This window comes from Xyrauchen texanus, chromosome 46, assembly GCF_025860055.1.
Source record: "Xyrauchen texanus isolate HMW12.3.18 chromosome 46, RBS_HiC_50CHRs, whole genome shotgun sequence".
In the NCBI taxonomy this organism is placed as follows: Eukaryota; Metazoa; Chordata; class Actinopteri; order Cypriniformes; family Catostomidae; genus Xyrauchen; species Xyrauchen texanus.
Window position 1 is genome coordinate 864,124 of NC_068321.1, and position 17,079 is coordinate 881,202.

At 40.0% G+C, this 17,079-nt stretch overlaps 1 protein-coding gene across 1 annotated transcript in view; it reads left to right on the top strand.

Moving 5' to 3' along the window:
- The first annotated feature begins 565 nt into the window (after positions 1-565).
- The window catches only part of LOC127637937 (anoctamin-1), a 147,472-nt gene continuing 130,958 nt past the window's right edge, over positions 566-17,079 (top strand). Inside the window, exons 1-2 of the mRNA XM_052119208.1 lie at positions 566-643; positions 11,381-11,534. Coding sequence (XP_051975168.1) covers positions 11,406-11,534 — 129 coding nt within the window. The 5' untranslated portion in view covers positions 566-643; positions 11,381-11,405. The remainder of the gene's footprint in view (positions 644-11,380; positions 11,535-17,079) is intronic.

Sequence of the window (17,079 nt, forward strand, 5' to 3'; positions counted from 1 at the left end):
CAATAAAGCTGATTCTGATTCTGAATAGCCTACGTTAACAATTAAAAACCCAAATGTTTGTTATATTTGTTACAGTGCTTTTAATGGTAAATATATTTTTTTAGGAGCAGATGTTTTAAATAAAACAACATCAGCAACACTGAATTGACTTTATCATCCTGTCACCTTTTCTAAGAGCTTGTTTAAATGTTTCAAATTCTAACATGGAATGTGATGTTCTTCCCACGGTCTGTTTCATGCAGGGTCAGATCTCTGAGGAATTAAACCGCTCAAGAGAGCATCATACTCAGTTAAATTAATAACACATTAGACTCTCTCAGGCAAAATACGACAGACAGACAGACAGACAGACAGACAGACAGACAGACAGACAGACAGACAGACAGACAGACAGACAGATAGATAGATAGATAGATAGATAGATAGATAGATAGATAGATAGATAGATAGATAGATAGATAGATAGATAGATAGATAGATAGATAGATAGATAGATATCGCGCTCTCTGAAGAAAAGCAGCAGTCCGCACGCTCTCTTATTCGCGTGAAGAGCGCGCGGGACAGTGATGTCTTCTCACGCGAACCCACTTCACACGTAAACTGTAGCAGGAGTTCAGGATCACATTTGACTCTTTTTTCTGAGGTATCGTTAAACATACATTTATATTTCTTCAAAAATCACTTCAAGCTATAACTTTACATTATCTTTGTGACTTTTTTTGTAACTTTTCTTTTTCTATTTTGTCTTATAATTTCACATATTACGCACGTGATGTAACGTGCGTTTATAGGCTAGCTGTTTAAACAGTTTAGAATAACATATGAAAATAAGAGATGTCGTTTGCATCTTAATTCATCTTTAGAGATTAACAGGAGCAGTTTGTGAAGTTTGATTAAACTGTAAAATTCGTGCTGCGAGTTTGATAACACGCATTCGTTTTATATGTTTCCTCGTTAGAGAATATGTGACATGGAGAAAACTCTGCAGTCTAATTGATTTTTGTTTGTTCGAAACTTAATATCAATTTGTCAAATGAACCTATTATAAGTATAATACATTTTAACGGAATGTTCACTGGCTCTGTGTGCTCTGTCTCATTGAAGAACATTTGTAGGTTGCTGAAGGAAATGTTGATTGTTTTACTTATTTATACGCAAACACAATATGATATTGTTCTCTATCGTCAATTTTTCAGGTTGTTTAGTTCCGTCTCCTCGTCAAACCCAAATGTTCGTTCAAAGAACACTATGTCTTTGATTTGTACGCTATTACAAAGCTGATTTAAAACGATGTGTTTTGTGGAAAGTGCAATGCAAATAATTATAATGACTTGACTACTTAACTACATTTTGTTGATAGTAATATTGTAATAGATTGCAAATGCACTTGTTTGGCAGTAAATTTACTTATTTGGCTCATGTAAAGTGAACTAGGAATAGTCCACTTTACTTGAGATAAATACAAATATTTACTTTATTTTTTTAAGGTAATTGGTTTCCTCACATTTTTTTTTTAAGTTAAGTCAACTTATTACATTTTACAGTGTATTAATATGGTGTTAAACATCAATGGTCTTAAAATAATAATAAGAACACAAATAAATAAAACAAGTACTTGTCCTCTGATTATTGAAATGGTTTTACTAGCTGATTATTTCTTACAATGTCATATTTCATAACATGCATGATGGTTAGAAACGCATGTCTATAGCAAAATAGTTTGTTATGATAACACCAAACTCTCAATTTACCCATAAAATAGTAAAACATCACTTGTACGCTGTTTGTTTGTGTCACACTTGTGGTGTTCGCTGGTCAAAAGTTTTCACAAAATAAGCAAATTTATGTTATCTTCATTTCAATTAATACCTTCATTTCAGTAAATTGAAAGAGTGTCAAAACATCAAAATTTGTCATGCTTTGGGGTCTTTGGTGACATCTGCTGAAATAAAACAATTACATGAAATAACAACTACTGTATGTTCAGTAGATGGCTTCAGTGCTCCATGTATTGGCTGATCTCTATAAGCTCATGTTCTAACAAACTTAATTTCTAGATATTGTCACATGTTATGCATTGGATATACACCAATCAGCCACAACATTAAAACCACCTGCCTAATATTGTGTAGGTCCTCCTCCTGCTGCCAAAACAGCGCAAACCTGCATCTCAGAATTATGAGGCGCTATTCTTCTCACCACAATTGTACAGGGCAGTTATCTGAGTTACCGTAGACTTTGTCAGTTCTAACCAGTTTGTCCATTCTCTGTTGACCTCTCTCATCAACAAGGCATTTCCATCCACAGAACTGGATGGAATGGTGCAAGAACCCTGTGCTAGTCTCTAGCTACCACTCTTCGCTGTTGGAGCTTGTGACTGTTAGATGCAGAACTTCTTATTTACCACGGGAATTCACCACTGTCATAATAACCGGAGTTTACATTACCCCCAGCGTTAATATTAAGGAAGCACTCTGTGAACTGTATGGGGCTATTAGTGAACTGCAGAACGCTCACTCTGATGGACTGTTTATTGTCGCTGGAGATTTCACCCATGCAAATCTCAAGACAGTGCTCCCTAAATTCCATCAGTATGTGGACTTTGCAACGAGAGGGGTGAACACGCTTGATCTTGTTTACACAAACATCCCAGGCGCGTACCTGGCGGAGCCAGGGCCCCACCTCGGCTACTCAGACCACATCTCTGTTATGCTAATTCCAGCATACAGACCACTTATCGGGTGCACAAAACTGCTTCAGAAGCAGGTGAAAACCTGGCCAGCAGGAGCCATCTCTGCTCTTCAGGACTGTTTTGATTGTACTGACTGGCACATGTTCAGGGAGGCTGCAACATATGGCGACTCTACCAACTTGGAGGAATACACAGCATCAGTGATCATCTACATCAGCAAGTGCATTGATGATGTCACTTTCTCCAAGGCCATCACCACACGCTCCAACCAGAAGCCGTGGATGACTGTGGAGGTGCGTGCGCTGTTGAGGACCCGAGACTCTGCCTTCAGAGCAGGTGACAAGGCAGCCCTAAGAACATCTAGGGCCAAACTGTCCCAGGCCATCAGAGAGGCAAAGCACGCACATGCACAGAGAATCCATAGTCACTTCCAGGACAGCGGTGACATGTGGCACATGTGGCAGGGCTTCCAGGCCATCACCAACTACAGGACAACATCAGTTGCCTGTGACAAAGATGCCTCTCTTCCAGATGCGCTGAATGACCTCTAAGCTCGGTTTGAGGTGCAGAAAGACGTGGTGGCGAGGAACACCACCCCTCCTCCCAACGACCAGGTGCTCTGTCTTACCTCAGCCGATGTGAGAAAAACTCTACGTAGAGTCAACCCACGGAAGGCTGCTGGACCAGACAACATTCCTGGCAGAGTGCTTAGAGGATGTGCAGACCAGCTGGCAGATGTTCTTACCGACATCTTCAACATCTCTCTGAGAAGTGCCGTCGTTCCAACGAGCTTCAAGGCCACCACCATCGCCAAAGAAGTCTTCAGTGTCCTGCCTCAACGACTACCGTCCCGTCGCACTCACACCCATCATCATGAAGTGCTTCGAGAGGCTCGTTATGAGGCACATTCAGACCCAGTTGCCCCCTTCACTAGACCCACAGCAGCTCGTGTATCGTCACAACCGTTCAACAGACGACACCATCGCCACCACCCTCCATCTGGCCCTCACCCACCAAGTTAAAAGGACTCATACGTTTGAATGGTGTTCATAGACTTCAGCTCAGCATTCAACACAATCATTCCTCAGCATCTGTGGAGATCGTCAAGAGCACCAAATTATTTGGTGTTCACCTGGCGGAGAACTGGTCCCTCAACCTGGTCCCTCAACACCAGCTCTATTACCAAGAAAGCCCAGCAGCATTTCTACTTTCTTCGAAGGCTGAGAAAAGCACATCTCCCACCCCCCATCCTCACTACATTCTATAGAGGGACTATTGAGAGCATCCTGAGCAGCTGCGTCACTGCCTGGTTTGGGGCTTGCACCGTTTCGGACCGCAAAGCCCTGCAGAGGATAGTGAGGACAGCTGAGAAGATCATAGGGGTCTCTCTTCCTTCCATCAAAGACATTTACATAAAACGCTGCATCCGCAAAGCAACCAGCATTGTGGATGACCCTACACACCCCTCACACAAACTCTTCACCCTCCTGCCATCTGTCAAGAGGTACCGAAGCAATAGGGACTGGACTGACACACACACACCTGTACACCATCCAACTTTTGCACATGTCCAGAGTTGAACTTTAATTCATTGTCACTTTATTCCCCAGGAGAATCCTCTAGATTTGCACTCCCTGGATGTTCTTCCTTTCTAGCAGTCTCATGTGGTTCTGTGTTTGTCCTATGTTGATTTATGTAGCACCATGGTACTGAATAGAATAGAATCCTTTATTTTGGTCACACATTATACACACAGTTTTTTGCATATATACAGTGAAATGTATTAGTTTTCACATATCCCAGCTAAGCTGGAGTGCAAGGTCAGCCATGATACAGCACCCCTGGAGCAGATAGGGTTAAGGGCCTTGCTCAAGGGCCCAACAGTGCATCTTGGTTGTGCTGGGGCTTGAACCCCTGACCTTCTGGTCAGTAACCCTGAGCCTCAACCACTGAGCCACCACTGCCACTGAGCCACCACTGAGCCACCACTGCCCCGGGTAGAACTGCCCCGGGTAGAACCGGAAGAACATTGTCTCATTTCACTGTGACGGGGAACATCTAGGTTACTGTTGTAACCTCTGTTCCCTCATGGAGGGAATGAGACGTTGTGTCCCCTTGGCCACAATGCTGAACCGAGCCACTGCTATGGCAGAATCTTACTCTCGGCTCCTCAGTGCAAAACCTGAATGGACAGATGCACGATTCCCTACTTTTTTTGTCATTGGCCTTTTCTCATGTTCAGAGGTAACCGAGGCCTTCAAGAAAGTCCCCCCAGTGTGTCCTAGTGTCGCTTCACTCAACACATCTCGTTCCCTCTAAAAAGGGAACAGAGGTTACAACAGTAACCTAGATTTTTTCAGATTTATAGAACCATACGTATGGCAGAACCTGCACAAACTTTCCTTTATAAATCCCAGGTAGCAGAAGATCGTGCATAAAAAAGTCTCCCTTCTGTTTGAGCAACAGATGAACAAACACCTGTTTTTATTATTATTTATTTATTCAATATGCAAGGGATTACACAAATATTGGAATCTATATATCAAAAGTAAAAATATTGAACTTTTACTGAATAATTTGTTGTGTTAAAATTGACGCATTTTACTGTACACAATACTGTATTTTGCATAGCTTCATTAGAGTTCTTCTGCTTCAGCCAAATCTGACTGTGCTACAAAGAAAGAGTTATTATTGTGTTACCTGTCAATTATTTCAAACATAAATCATCAAAATTCCAGAATAAACTTTGTCACACAGGGGTCAGACTCAGAATTCGACCTGTGTGGTATGCTTGGTGTGTGTGAATAGGTTTGTCTATATGTGTGAGGGCCAAATGTCTTCATAAAAAATTAAATAAAGCTCATAAATGTGTCAGATGATATTGATCTTCAAATGTAGTGATGTGCACATGTTTGTGTGATGGTTAGGTTTAGGCGTAGTTTGGAAATAGAAAATATTGTTAGCCTGTTATGAAATCAGTGGAAGTCAATGAGAGATCACTAATATAGTCAAAAAACCCTGTATGTATGCGTGGGTGTGTGTGTGTGTGTGCGTGCGTGCATGTGTTTCCTGCTTTGTGGATGTTTTATAATCATAACCCTTCATTTATGTGTGGTTGTGTTCTACATTGTGTCTGATTTATTGATTTTTATTTGACAAACAAAAATATATATATATTTCCCATTCACTTCCTATAGATTTTGTGTGTGAGTGAAGCGACACTAGGGGTCCCTATTCAATCACGCCATGCGCTGAACCATGTATGTGCGCTGCTGAAGCAGGTGCGGGCAGGCAGTTGCATGCCAAAGCGACAGGCTGTGTCAGACTGCACATACCCTTCCCCAACGCCCCATAAAATCGTCATAAACTTTTTTAGGTTCCCGGCACCCCGAAGGGAGGGAACAAAGCGACATGCCAAGCATGGAAGCAGGCCGCTCCAGCCACACCTTTTCTCTCTCTATGTTCCTCGCATAGAGTTAAAAGGGGCTGGGGCCATCTTAACGTTATCGCTATCGACATCGGGGAAGGCTTTCTTTTCCAACTCCTATTCTTTCAGGGGGAAAAGACCCCGCGGAGACCACCACCTGCCCAGGTTGGGGGGAGGTAAATGGGCAAGCGGGCAATGGGCGGTCTCTTGGGAAGCAAAAAGGTCTATCTGTGCTTTGCCGCCTGGGGGTGGAGCCTCCATTCTCTGCTGAGCGTACCTTGTCGCAACAGCGCGTCCCATGTCGTGTTGAGGTTGCCCGGGATGTGAGTGGCGTGCAACGACTTGAGTCACTGCTCGGGCAAGTTGTGACATATAACGAGAGCACATGCGGCCTTGACGATTTATGTACGCTATTGTAGCGGTGCTGTCTGATCGGATCAAGACGTGCTTGCCCCGTATTAGCGGGAGAAACCTCCACAGGGCAAGGATTACAGCCAGGAACTTGCCAGGAACTATTTTCTGCGAACTCCTGTCTGCACAAAATAGAGGTCTGTCCAGGGGTTGAAAGTCTGGCGGCAGGCGAGGGTGATGAACACACAATACGTCCAGCGGCACCATGCCCATCTCGGAATTGAGTCTGAAGCCAGTGCTGAAGCGGTCTCATATGCATCAACCCCAGTGGCGCGAATGAGTCTAACTCCATGCAGAGAAAAGAGATGCTCTGAACCGGAGTGAGCTTGCTCTTCTCCCAGTTGACCTGAAGCCCTAGACGGTTGAGGTGCCTGCTTGGATGAGCCTGTCGTCGAGGTAATTGAGTATGTGAATGCCCAGTTCCCTTAGCGGGGCAAGGGCTGCCTCTACGACAGGGACAGGGACATACCGAATGGGAGGACCTTGTACCGATACGCCTGGCCTTCGAACGCGAACTGTAGGAAGGGTCGGTGTTGAGGCAAGATAGAGACGTGGAAGTACATGTCCTTAAGGACTACCCCGTTGCGAGCCAATCTAGATGCCGGACGCAAGTTATAATGTGTCTTTGCGTTAGCATTTTGAACGGGAGTTTATGTAAGGCCCGGTTGAAAACTCGCAAGTCCAAGATCGGTCGTAAGCCGCCACCTTTCTTGGGTATGATGAAGTAAGGGCTGTAGAAACATTTCTTCATCTTGGCTCTATTGCGTCTTTGAGTAAAAGGGTCGCGATGTCTGCACAGAGGGTGTTGGCGTCTTCGGTATGGACCGAGGTAAAGCGGACGTTGCCGAAAGTGGGCTGTGCTGAGAGAAGACTCGAAGCACTTACCTTGCTCCACACACACAGCAGGGGGCAGGTTAGTGACCGAGGATGAGAGCCCGTGTAGGCATCCTCTGGACTCGTCAGACATGGCCAGGGGGCAGCAGTCGTGGGTCTGGAGTCAAGAGCTCCGCATCCGGGTTGCTGGGACTGAGGAAAGAGGAAATTGCTCTATTATTGAGAATGTGGGTACCGCAGTCAGAAGGGGTGCAGCAAAGAAAATAACTTTAACTGAGGATTCTCCTCCCGGCCCTCCACTGGGGGATGGAGTGGTCTGCTTACCAGCTCAGAGCAAAAGTCTCGTTCCCTGGGTCGTCCGTCTCAGAAACGCTTGGGAGCCTTCCGGGTCCTCAAGGAAGTTTGGGAGATGGGGGGGTGTGTGCTTCCTGTGGGGCACTCGATGCTGGGGCTGAGAGACTAACTCAACACAGTTTCCATTATCTTACAAACATGGGCATTTTGACCATTCACACACACCTGCAATAAGAAGTTGTAAGTGCTCTTCTAGTGTGGGTACAGAGATATCGATATTGTAGAAAGGCCGCTATCATAATATATTACTGAATATTAAAATATATTTATATTTGGTATAAACTTTATAGTGAAAAACTGGTACTTTTGACATTAACACAAGATGGTAAAACCATTCAGGGCTTCACTGAAAACATTTGGGGCATAAAAGGTGCCCTCAGTAATTTATTCCTCAATTAAAACGTTTTACTTCTAAATAAATTAATTGTAATTTTAAAGCTTATTTATAATATCATAACCACTCAAATGAGATGAAGATTCCAGTCATATCAGTAACCTTATAAAAGCTGTTTTATTCTACATGGAGAAGGTAATCTCATGAATCTGCCATTTTCCAGCCGATTACTACTCAATCTCAGTAACTGCCTGTTATTAGACATTTTTGCACAGGGATTAAATTAATCCTGGCTGATTGTAAATTGCAAATTTCTACAATGGCACCTGAAACTGTAAACTATTGATTTTAAATTATGCTGTATCTAAGCCGCTAGATGTCAGTGTAGACCAAAGATGACAATTACTGAGTGCACCTTTAAGCCCCGGTAGCCTGCCCCTAGTGCTGCCCATTCTAGGTGGCCTCCAGTCCAGACTAATTTGTGCTACCTGTAGTTCAGGGTTGTACTGGTATTCTGGCATACCGGGCATTTTCCCGGTGGGCCGACGCACCATGGCTCATTGTGCATGACACCGCGGAGACTCACAGCATACGGAGGCTCGTGCTACTCTCCGCGTTCCACGCACAAATCACCACACGCCCCATTAAGCGTGAGAACCACTAATTGGACCACTAATTGGTGACCGCGAGGAGGTTACCCCATGTGACTCTACCCTCCCTAGCAACCGGGCCAATTTGGTTGCTTAGGAGACCTGGCTGGAGTCACTCAGCACACCCTGGATTCAAAATCATGACTCCAGGTGTGGTAGTCAGCGTCAATACTCGCTGAGATACCCAGACCCCCTACCTGTAGTTTATTATGGAGCAGTCCAGGTATTATAGAGTTGAAATGTAAATGTAATGATGATGTCATACATATATTACAAAATTACAATTAATTTCTTTAGGAGTTAAACTTTTTAAATGAGAAAAAATTACTGAGTGCACCTTTATCTAAAGGGGTTGATGCTACCCGATTGGCACCAATACATTATCTTTACATTGTCTCATTAATGTTTTATGTTTAATCACTCTTAATGCTCTTTAGTGTACTTATTCAGTGCATGTTAACAAATACAGTATTTAATTAACCAATGACACAATAGACCACAGTTATTTCTTCTATAGATTGATTTCTGTCAAATGTATAACATTATTATACATAATAATCAGTCACAGCTCATCTCTACTGTAAGTGCTGGTGGGGCAGGGACCGCTAAAGTATTAATCCACTACATGTGCCCTTTTTGCTTCATAAAAACATAGATCCATATTATAGACTGCCAATAATTTTACTTGTTCAGCTGTAAATTTGTTCAAAATACTGACACATGTAAAGGCAGGCTTAGTAAAAGTTTTTTTTTATTCGTAATGTAGCGGAAAACTCAGTTACAGTTAATGTGATACAAGCATGTGCGGGAGAGAATGTGCTGCCCACCCGAACTCCATAGCCCACCTTATTTCTTCCATTGGGAGGTCAAATATGGAAATGCACCAAGCCCTAATTGTGACTCAATAGGGCAGAAATGAATCTGTCCCGCTTGCTGCTAAATGTAGTGCTGAGCCCAAGGTAACTTTAGTATCCATGCACGTCAGAACATGGAAAGCGTTATCGATGAACGCGTGTGTAACAGCATGACGTTTCTATTGCAAATTCAATGCAGACTGGCCATGAGGTAACTTGGTCCCGACTGGCCAGATTTAAAAATAGTTAGTCAATCAAAAAACAAGGGTAGATGGTAGCATGTGTGACATGGTTTGGCTTGGCTGTTTGCTATTTACTACTTGAACATTTAATGTGATTACATTTTTTATTGTATTATTATTATTATTACTATTATTATTAATTGGTGTGTGGAAACTTGTAAATAGCATGTAGATTGTTCTGTTGTCTTTTTTGTTACTGTGTTTAAAGAATAGGCTAATATGGCTGTAGCTTTCTCTCCCTCTCCTACATTTCAACATTATAAAGTACATTTTATTTAGATTTTGATCTTTGTCTTATTAGGAACATCATGTATTAACATTAGAGTGTTCAATATCATAACTGAATTGCGACTGAAACTGTGCCAAATGCGTGACAGAGACAAATGTGAATTATGCGGGTTCAGTTTCAGTCTCTCTAGTGCTGAGAAACATTGCTCTCAGAGGTTGCATTGATTTAGATGACCTGCTCCTTCAATACTGAAATGTTGGACATGATATGAATACAAAAATGGCTGGATACAAATATCAATACAGGGATCTAATGTATTCATACAAAATCATGAGCAAAAATGATGGTGATATATCGATATATGATTGTGTCATCACAGAGGACATACTAGGAGAGTGTGCTCGCATGTCACACACTTAATATTCTCCATGCATGAACTCCTGTTGTACTATGCCAGTGGATGAAGCTGGTTGTGACTGTGAGGAGAACGCACTAGTGGAGGTTATGAACTTTTAGTTTTAGAGGTTATTTTAGAGGTTATGAGTTTTAGCTATATGTGATAGCGACACCCAGTGTTCAGAATAGGTATTTCAAATAGTGGGCCAAATTCTGTTCTAAATTCTCTAAGCTCTTGTGGGACACATCAGAGTAGGCTGTAGTTTGGACATCCTTGATAAAATAGGCGTTGTTTATGTTGGATTGAGATTTAATGACAGTCATTGCGACACAAATTTTAGTGGTAACTCAACTCCTCTTATCTTCTAATTCCATGGTTACTTGAGTAAATTATTATCAGTGAAGCCTGGTCTTAAATGCATTTTTTAATGTCACCTCTATGTGTAACTGAGCATTTAACTTCTGAATTTGTAGCGCATTTTTTGTCATACATCTATCATTCTTATTTAAAAATTATTTAAAAGGCAAATTCATATATCAATGAAAATTACTTGTGCAGATATTTTGGCATTTTCTGGACCGATTTTGTTGAAAATTCTGCTGAATTCTGTGGAATGGATTTAAATATGGTAACATTTCTTAAATGTAGTTGAGAGTACCACAGTCTTTTTTCTGCTAAAGGTATTATCAAATTAGCTAAAATATTTAATAAAACACACAAGGGGTGGGATGTCCCAAATCTGCGTTTCTGATCTGAGTTTTCTGCAGAAGTTTGCACATGGTTATTAGCCTCCACTAAACAGCAGTTTTGTTTACTTAATAATTTTAATATACTGTACATTTTTGTATATAAAGAGGAATAAGTACATTCTTAAGCATTATCGTGATTTTGTTACTGATACTGATAACTGATACAGTTTACAGCAAAATGTATTTCATATTGCTTTTCATCTACAGGTTAACACAATCTACCTGAACCTCAATGCTTCCATTACAGACTGCCATAATGAAAAATGAACAGTACCCTTCTGTACCAAGCAAAGAAAAGGAAGTGAACATCATCAATATCAAAGCCATAGAAGATATTGGCTATGACCTCCAAGATGCGATAGTAAGTCTCTTCTTTAACTCTTTAGAATGTCTAGCCAGTCCACTCCATGTGGCAGCAGGTATGGTACATGATTCCTTGATATACAAATATCTAGCAATATATAGCATATATAGCAATATATTTGACTTAAGTGTTTAACTCCTTGGTGCACTAAAAGTTACTGAAAATATAGGCTTTTCTATAGTATATTTGCTATTATTTTATCCTCTTTTCAACCAATTTGGAATGCCCAATTCCCACTACTTAGTAGGTCCTCATGATGGCGCGGTTACTCACCTCAATCCAGGTGGTGGAGGACAAGTCTCAGTTGCCTCTACTTCTGAGACCGTCAATCTGCGCATCTTATCACGTGGCTCGTTGTGCATGACAACGCGGAGACTCACAACATTTGGAGGCTCATGCTACTCTCTGCGATCCTCGCACAACTTACCACGTACCCCACTGAGAGCGACAACCACTAATTGCGAACATGATTAGGCTACCTCATGTGACTCTACCCTCCCTAGCAACCGGGCCAATTTGGTTGCTTAGGCGACCTGGCTGGATTCACTCAGCACGCCCTGGATTCAAACTCACGACTCCAAAGGTGGCATTCAGCGTCAACAGTCGCTGAGCTGCCCAGACCACATAGTATGTTATTAAACCACAACAGGGATCACACATCTATAAGTATGATTACGCCACTTCATTATTTTACAAAGACTTTGTGAGTTCATAATTAATGGTGATTTAAAACAATTTATCCTCAATGAACTGACCTATGCTCCCAAAAGCAATGCATATGAGTGAGGACTTGAGTGAGGGCATCTTGGAGGATTTTATATATATATATATATATATATATATATATATATATATATATATATATGAATTTATAGTTTAGTCTAATATTAGCCCTTGGCACGTCTCACTGATCTCAAGTAACAACATGGATCAGTTGGTGACTTTAGGCTTGCTTCATTCTGAAAGACAGAAGGAACCAACAGACAGACAGAAAACAGAGTTCAAGAATAAGACTGAGAGTGAGAACAGGTTGGGGATTTCTTGCATGGTTGGGAGATGGATTTATCCGAGAATAAAAGTGGTTCATCTCCAACTCAAAACATCTGCAAACAAAGACACTTCTTTAGAGATGTGGTTTTTCATGGCAAATTTCAAGTGAGTGGGGCATGTATCATTATTTATTTTTCGAAGCTTATAGAGCTCTTTATTACCCTGTGTTTAATAATGAATGTGCAATATTTGCCATTTACTATTACTTTTAATTTTTTAATTATTTGATAAAGGTATAATACATACAGATCAATAGATAGATCAGTTCATGGTAAATTAACATGTACTAATCCTCTAATGTGCATTAAAAAATAAGCACATGTTCCCATAAGTTGTAGGGGGAGGCCAGAGGAAATGTTATACCTCATATCAGAGTCAGCAGTTACTGGATCAGTTGCAGTCGCTGGACAAAAAAAGCTGACCTCATAAATAAGGACTTATAAATATATCAGTAACACTTTACAATAAGGTTCTATTCGTTAACATTAGTTAATGCATTAGGAATCATAAACAACAATTTTAAAAGCAATTATTCATGTTTGTTAATGTTAGTTAATTAAAATCCATTGTTCATTGTTAGTTCATGTTAGTTCATAGAGCATTAACTTTTTTTAACAAACAAATTTTGATTTTAAAAATGTATTACTTATGTTGAAACAAACATGATCCAAGATTAATAAATGCTGTTAGTAATGTTAACTAATGTCGTTAACTAATGTTAACAAATGGAACCTTATTATAAAGTGTTACCAAAACTGTATATTTATAGTAACATAGCCATGTCTCATAATTTTTGAGCACTAAAATCCAGACCTCATTTTATAGGGAACACGCAACGCAAACATTACATTATTTTACACATAGATGTGTGCCATATTTGAATGGTACTCACAAGAATATTGATAGACAGATTTTATTAAAACTGTACACATACTTTGTATAATTATTTACTTCTGTACAACACAGTTATATCATTATAGAGGGTCAGCTATATGGAAAAGAGGGAGTGTTTTGTTTGAATTTAAGCTGTTTAAAGGCCCAGTTTAACAGGATTGTGTGTGGCAGGTTGCCAACATTCTTTTTAACTGCTAGATTTTGTCATTTATTGTTTTGTTTATTTTGTGTTACTTTACATATATGTGTTTTGCTTATTACTTACAATTGCATTGTCATTACTGTTTAGCTCCAATGTGGCATTAAAGAAGCAAAAAAGCATCATTAAAGTAGTCAATATCACTGGTGGATTATATTCAAAGTCTTTTTAAGACAGAATAAGAATAAGAAATGACAAATGAAATTATAATATATTTTATTGTTATTAACAATAATACTTTATTACAAATTACAATAATATTTAAATTGAGTAATGTAATATCCTATCACAACTTAAGTGAGCATAAATGAGATCCACTAAAGAATCCATTCCTCATTGCAGGTGCACATACAATGAAAAAAAAAAAACATATATATATATATATAGGCTTCATGTTCAGACTTTCAAACAAATGGTTTTGGTGCATCCCTAATAGAAACATTTAGAATTCAATTATTGCAAACAAAGTCTAATTTAAAATGATAATTTTATGCCTTGGTTTTCGGCCCAGTGTGTCCTGAATTTTCAGTTCCGGCCAAGCATTTTTTCACATTCATCCTTTTCTTCTTATTGAATGCCATTATCTCACATGTTGAACTGAACAAACAGCTAGCCCCCTTTCATTCAGTCAGCCACCAGATTCTCGTTCATGAACAAGGTGTATGATTCTTTCATTTTGTTTACGAACGGGAGTATCAGTACATTCAGTTCGTTCACGAACTACAGTAGATGTCTCGTCTCATTCAGACTCAAATGGCCGACTGGTTCAGTGAAGGGGAGTATTCGTTCTGTGGGTCAAATCGATGATCACAGCCTGCACTCAAATGCTATTGGTTCGTGCTATAGTCAGTCTTTACAGGCAAGAGCTTTAGAGCTTTAAAACAGAGCTCATTGGCTCAGAGGATCCCAAAGGGAATATCTTCAGATTCTTTCACTTAAAAGAATTTAAAAAGAATTTAAAAGAATTCTTTCACTTAAAAGAATTTAAAAAGAATTTAAAAGAATTTAAAAGAATTTAAAAAACTTTTATTTAAAAAGGCAAATTTATACATCAGTGAAAATGTCTGGACCGATTTTATTGAAAATTCTGCTGAATTCTGTCTAATGGATTTAAATATGATAACATTTCTTAAACGTAGTTGAGAGTACCACAGTCTTTTTTCTGCTAAAGTTATTATCAAATAAGCTAAAATATTTAATAAAACACACAAGGGGTGGGAGATGTACAGACATTTGTTAATGATGGGTGTCCCAAATCTGCAGTTTCTATATATCTGAGTTTTCTGCAGAAGTTTTCTGATGCCAGTCCCCTATCCTACCTATATCCAGTGAGGACGAAATAATGAGCACAGAGAGTTTTAGGATGATTTGTCACTGACTTAAGCCTTGCGTCTCTCCTCTTCTCAATCTTAAGCTGCTTTGCCTGTTCAGTGCTTTCATGCCGTTTTGCTGCTCCCTCTGCCGCGAGGGGATTGCATACCAATTCAAAGTCCTGCCCTTCTGCTTGTCCCTGGCACCCCGTGCATTTACTAAATGTGTTGATCTGGTTCTGGATCTTCTCTAAGGCTTAGCGGTGTCCATGTATTGACCTACCCCGACAATTGGTTGCATTTAGCTCAATCAGAGAAACAAATGTGCAAGTGCAGGGATCTGCTGCTTACACCTCTGGAGAATTTAGGCCTCAAAGTCAGTTGGGCAAAAAGTGTCTTGGTGCCTAGTCAGCAAGTTTCCTTCTTGTGTATGAAGTTAGACTTGGTGGTCATGTAGGTGCATCTAAATAATGAATGCACTAAATCAACTGGGACTTGAATCATTTTTGAAAATCGGGGGTAGAGGTACTGCTGCAAAAGGCCTTGGGTTTGATGGCCGCTGCAGCTGCCTTAACCCCTCTGGGCTTGTATTATGTGTTCGTCTAGGGATGTGTTTTCCAAAAGGATCGTAAGCATAAGTAGATCATAGAAACCATTGGCGCCAATGGTCTCTATGAGCAATTTAATCTTGCGATGCTTTTGGGAAACGCAGCCCAGGACCATTTTCTCTTTCTCTTTAATCCAATTGTGTGGGAATATGAGGATGTGAGCAATGTGTCGGCTAGTGTCATTCTTTTCCTTGATCGTGTCCGTTCTGCTATATTCCTTCCCACTGGATGAGGAGGTGAGTTTTAGAATTTGTTTCCTAGTATACTAGTAAGGCTATTGTCACTGTCTTACTACTTAACCATGAATAGTTTAGTGCTCTTCCTGTTACTTACTATTTTTGAATCTGAAGGGTTGGTTATGTCAATGCCTTTTCAATACCCTGATGGCTATTAGGCATTGCCCCAGTGTGATTGAATCAGTAGCAAGGTGTAATGACATAGGCTCACATTGAGTCAGCTACTGATGGAGTGTTGAAGTGACCAACTTGAAAGGGAATGTCTCGGTTACGTCTGTAGTCTTGGTTCCCTGACATGAGGGAACGAGACGCTGTGTACACTTGACACACTACTGATTTCTTGCTGTTAAGGGACCATGAGAGGTGCTCTCCTCCCTTCAGTCAAAAAAACTTGTCTAAATGGGGCTGTGCTTTATATGTCCACTATGACATACGCATAGTAGGCTGCAACATATTCTGGTATTTTGGGGAAACCTAGCCTGTATAAGTTTAAGTAATGTTTTCTATTGAAAAATTCTAAAACTAAAATATTTGTATCACATTGATCACATGTAATTGCACAAACATTTTTCAGTGTTAGTCTGTCATGCAGCTAAAGATCCCATATTCCTGTGTACTATTTGTACTATTGCATAGACAGGGAAATATACAATAATTATATATTTATAGAATCTGAGAAATAAAGGATTTTATATTTTAAAAAGTTTAGAGATATACAAATATGAATCTTTTGGGGTTCAAAAAATCGGAATCAGGAAATGAGTGAAACACACATTAATATTACACACAGTAACATCGACTGTGTTTTACCTACAATTCATACTTAAGGTTTGATGATAATTAAATCCAACCATAAAAAGTGTGAAAATAATTATTCTTTTATTTGTCCCATCTGGATGTCATTTGAATATAAATAAGCCATTAAATAGGTTTTTTCTCAGAAAAAGTTTCCAACATATATTCTCCACTAAGATCACCCTAAACATTTAAGATATTTCACAAAGATAATCATTTATTATATATTTTAAAATAAAATCTTTTGTCAATATGTTTAATTGCCTATATATTGTATAGGGGATGTAGGACATTTTGTTCCAGCAAATAATTACACTCATTGTTAAAGCTGGTCAATTTTCTGCTGAGTTCAGACACATCTTAACATTTCACTGGACAAACACACACACACACACACACACACACACACACACACACACACACACACACACACACACACACACACACACA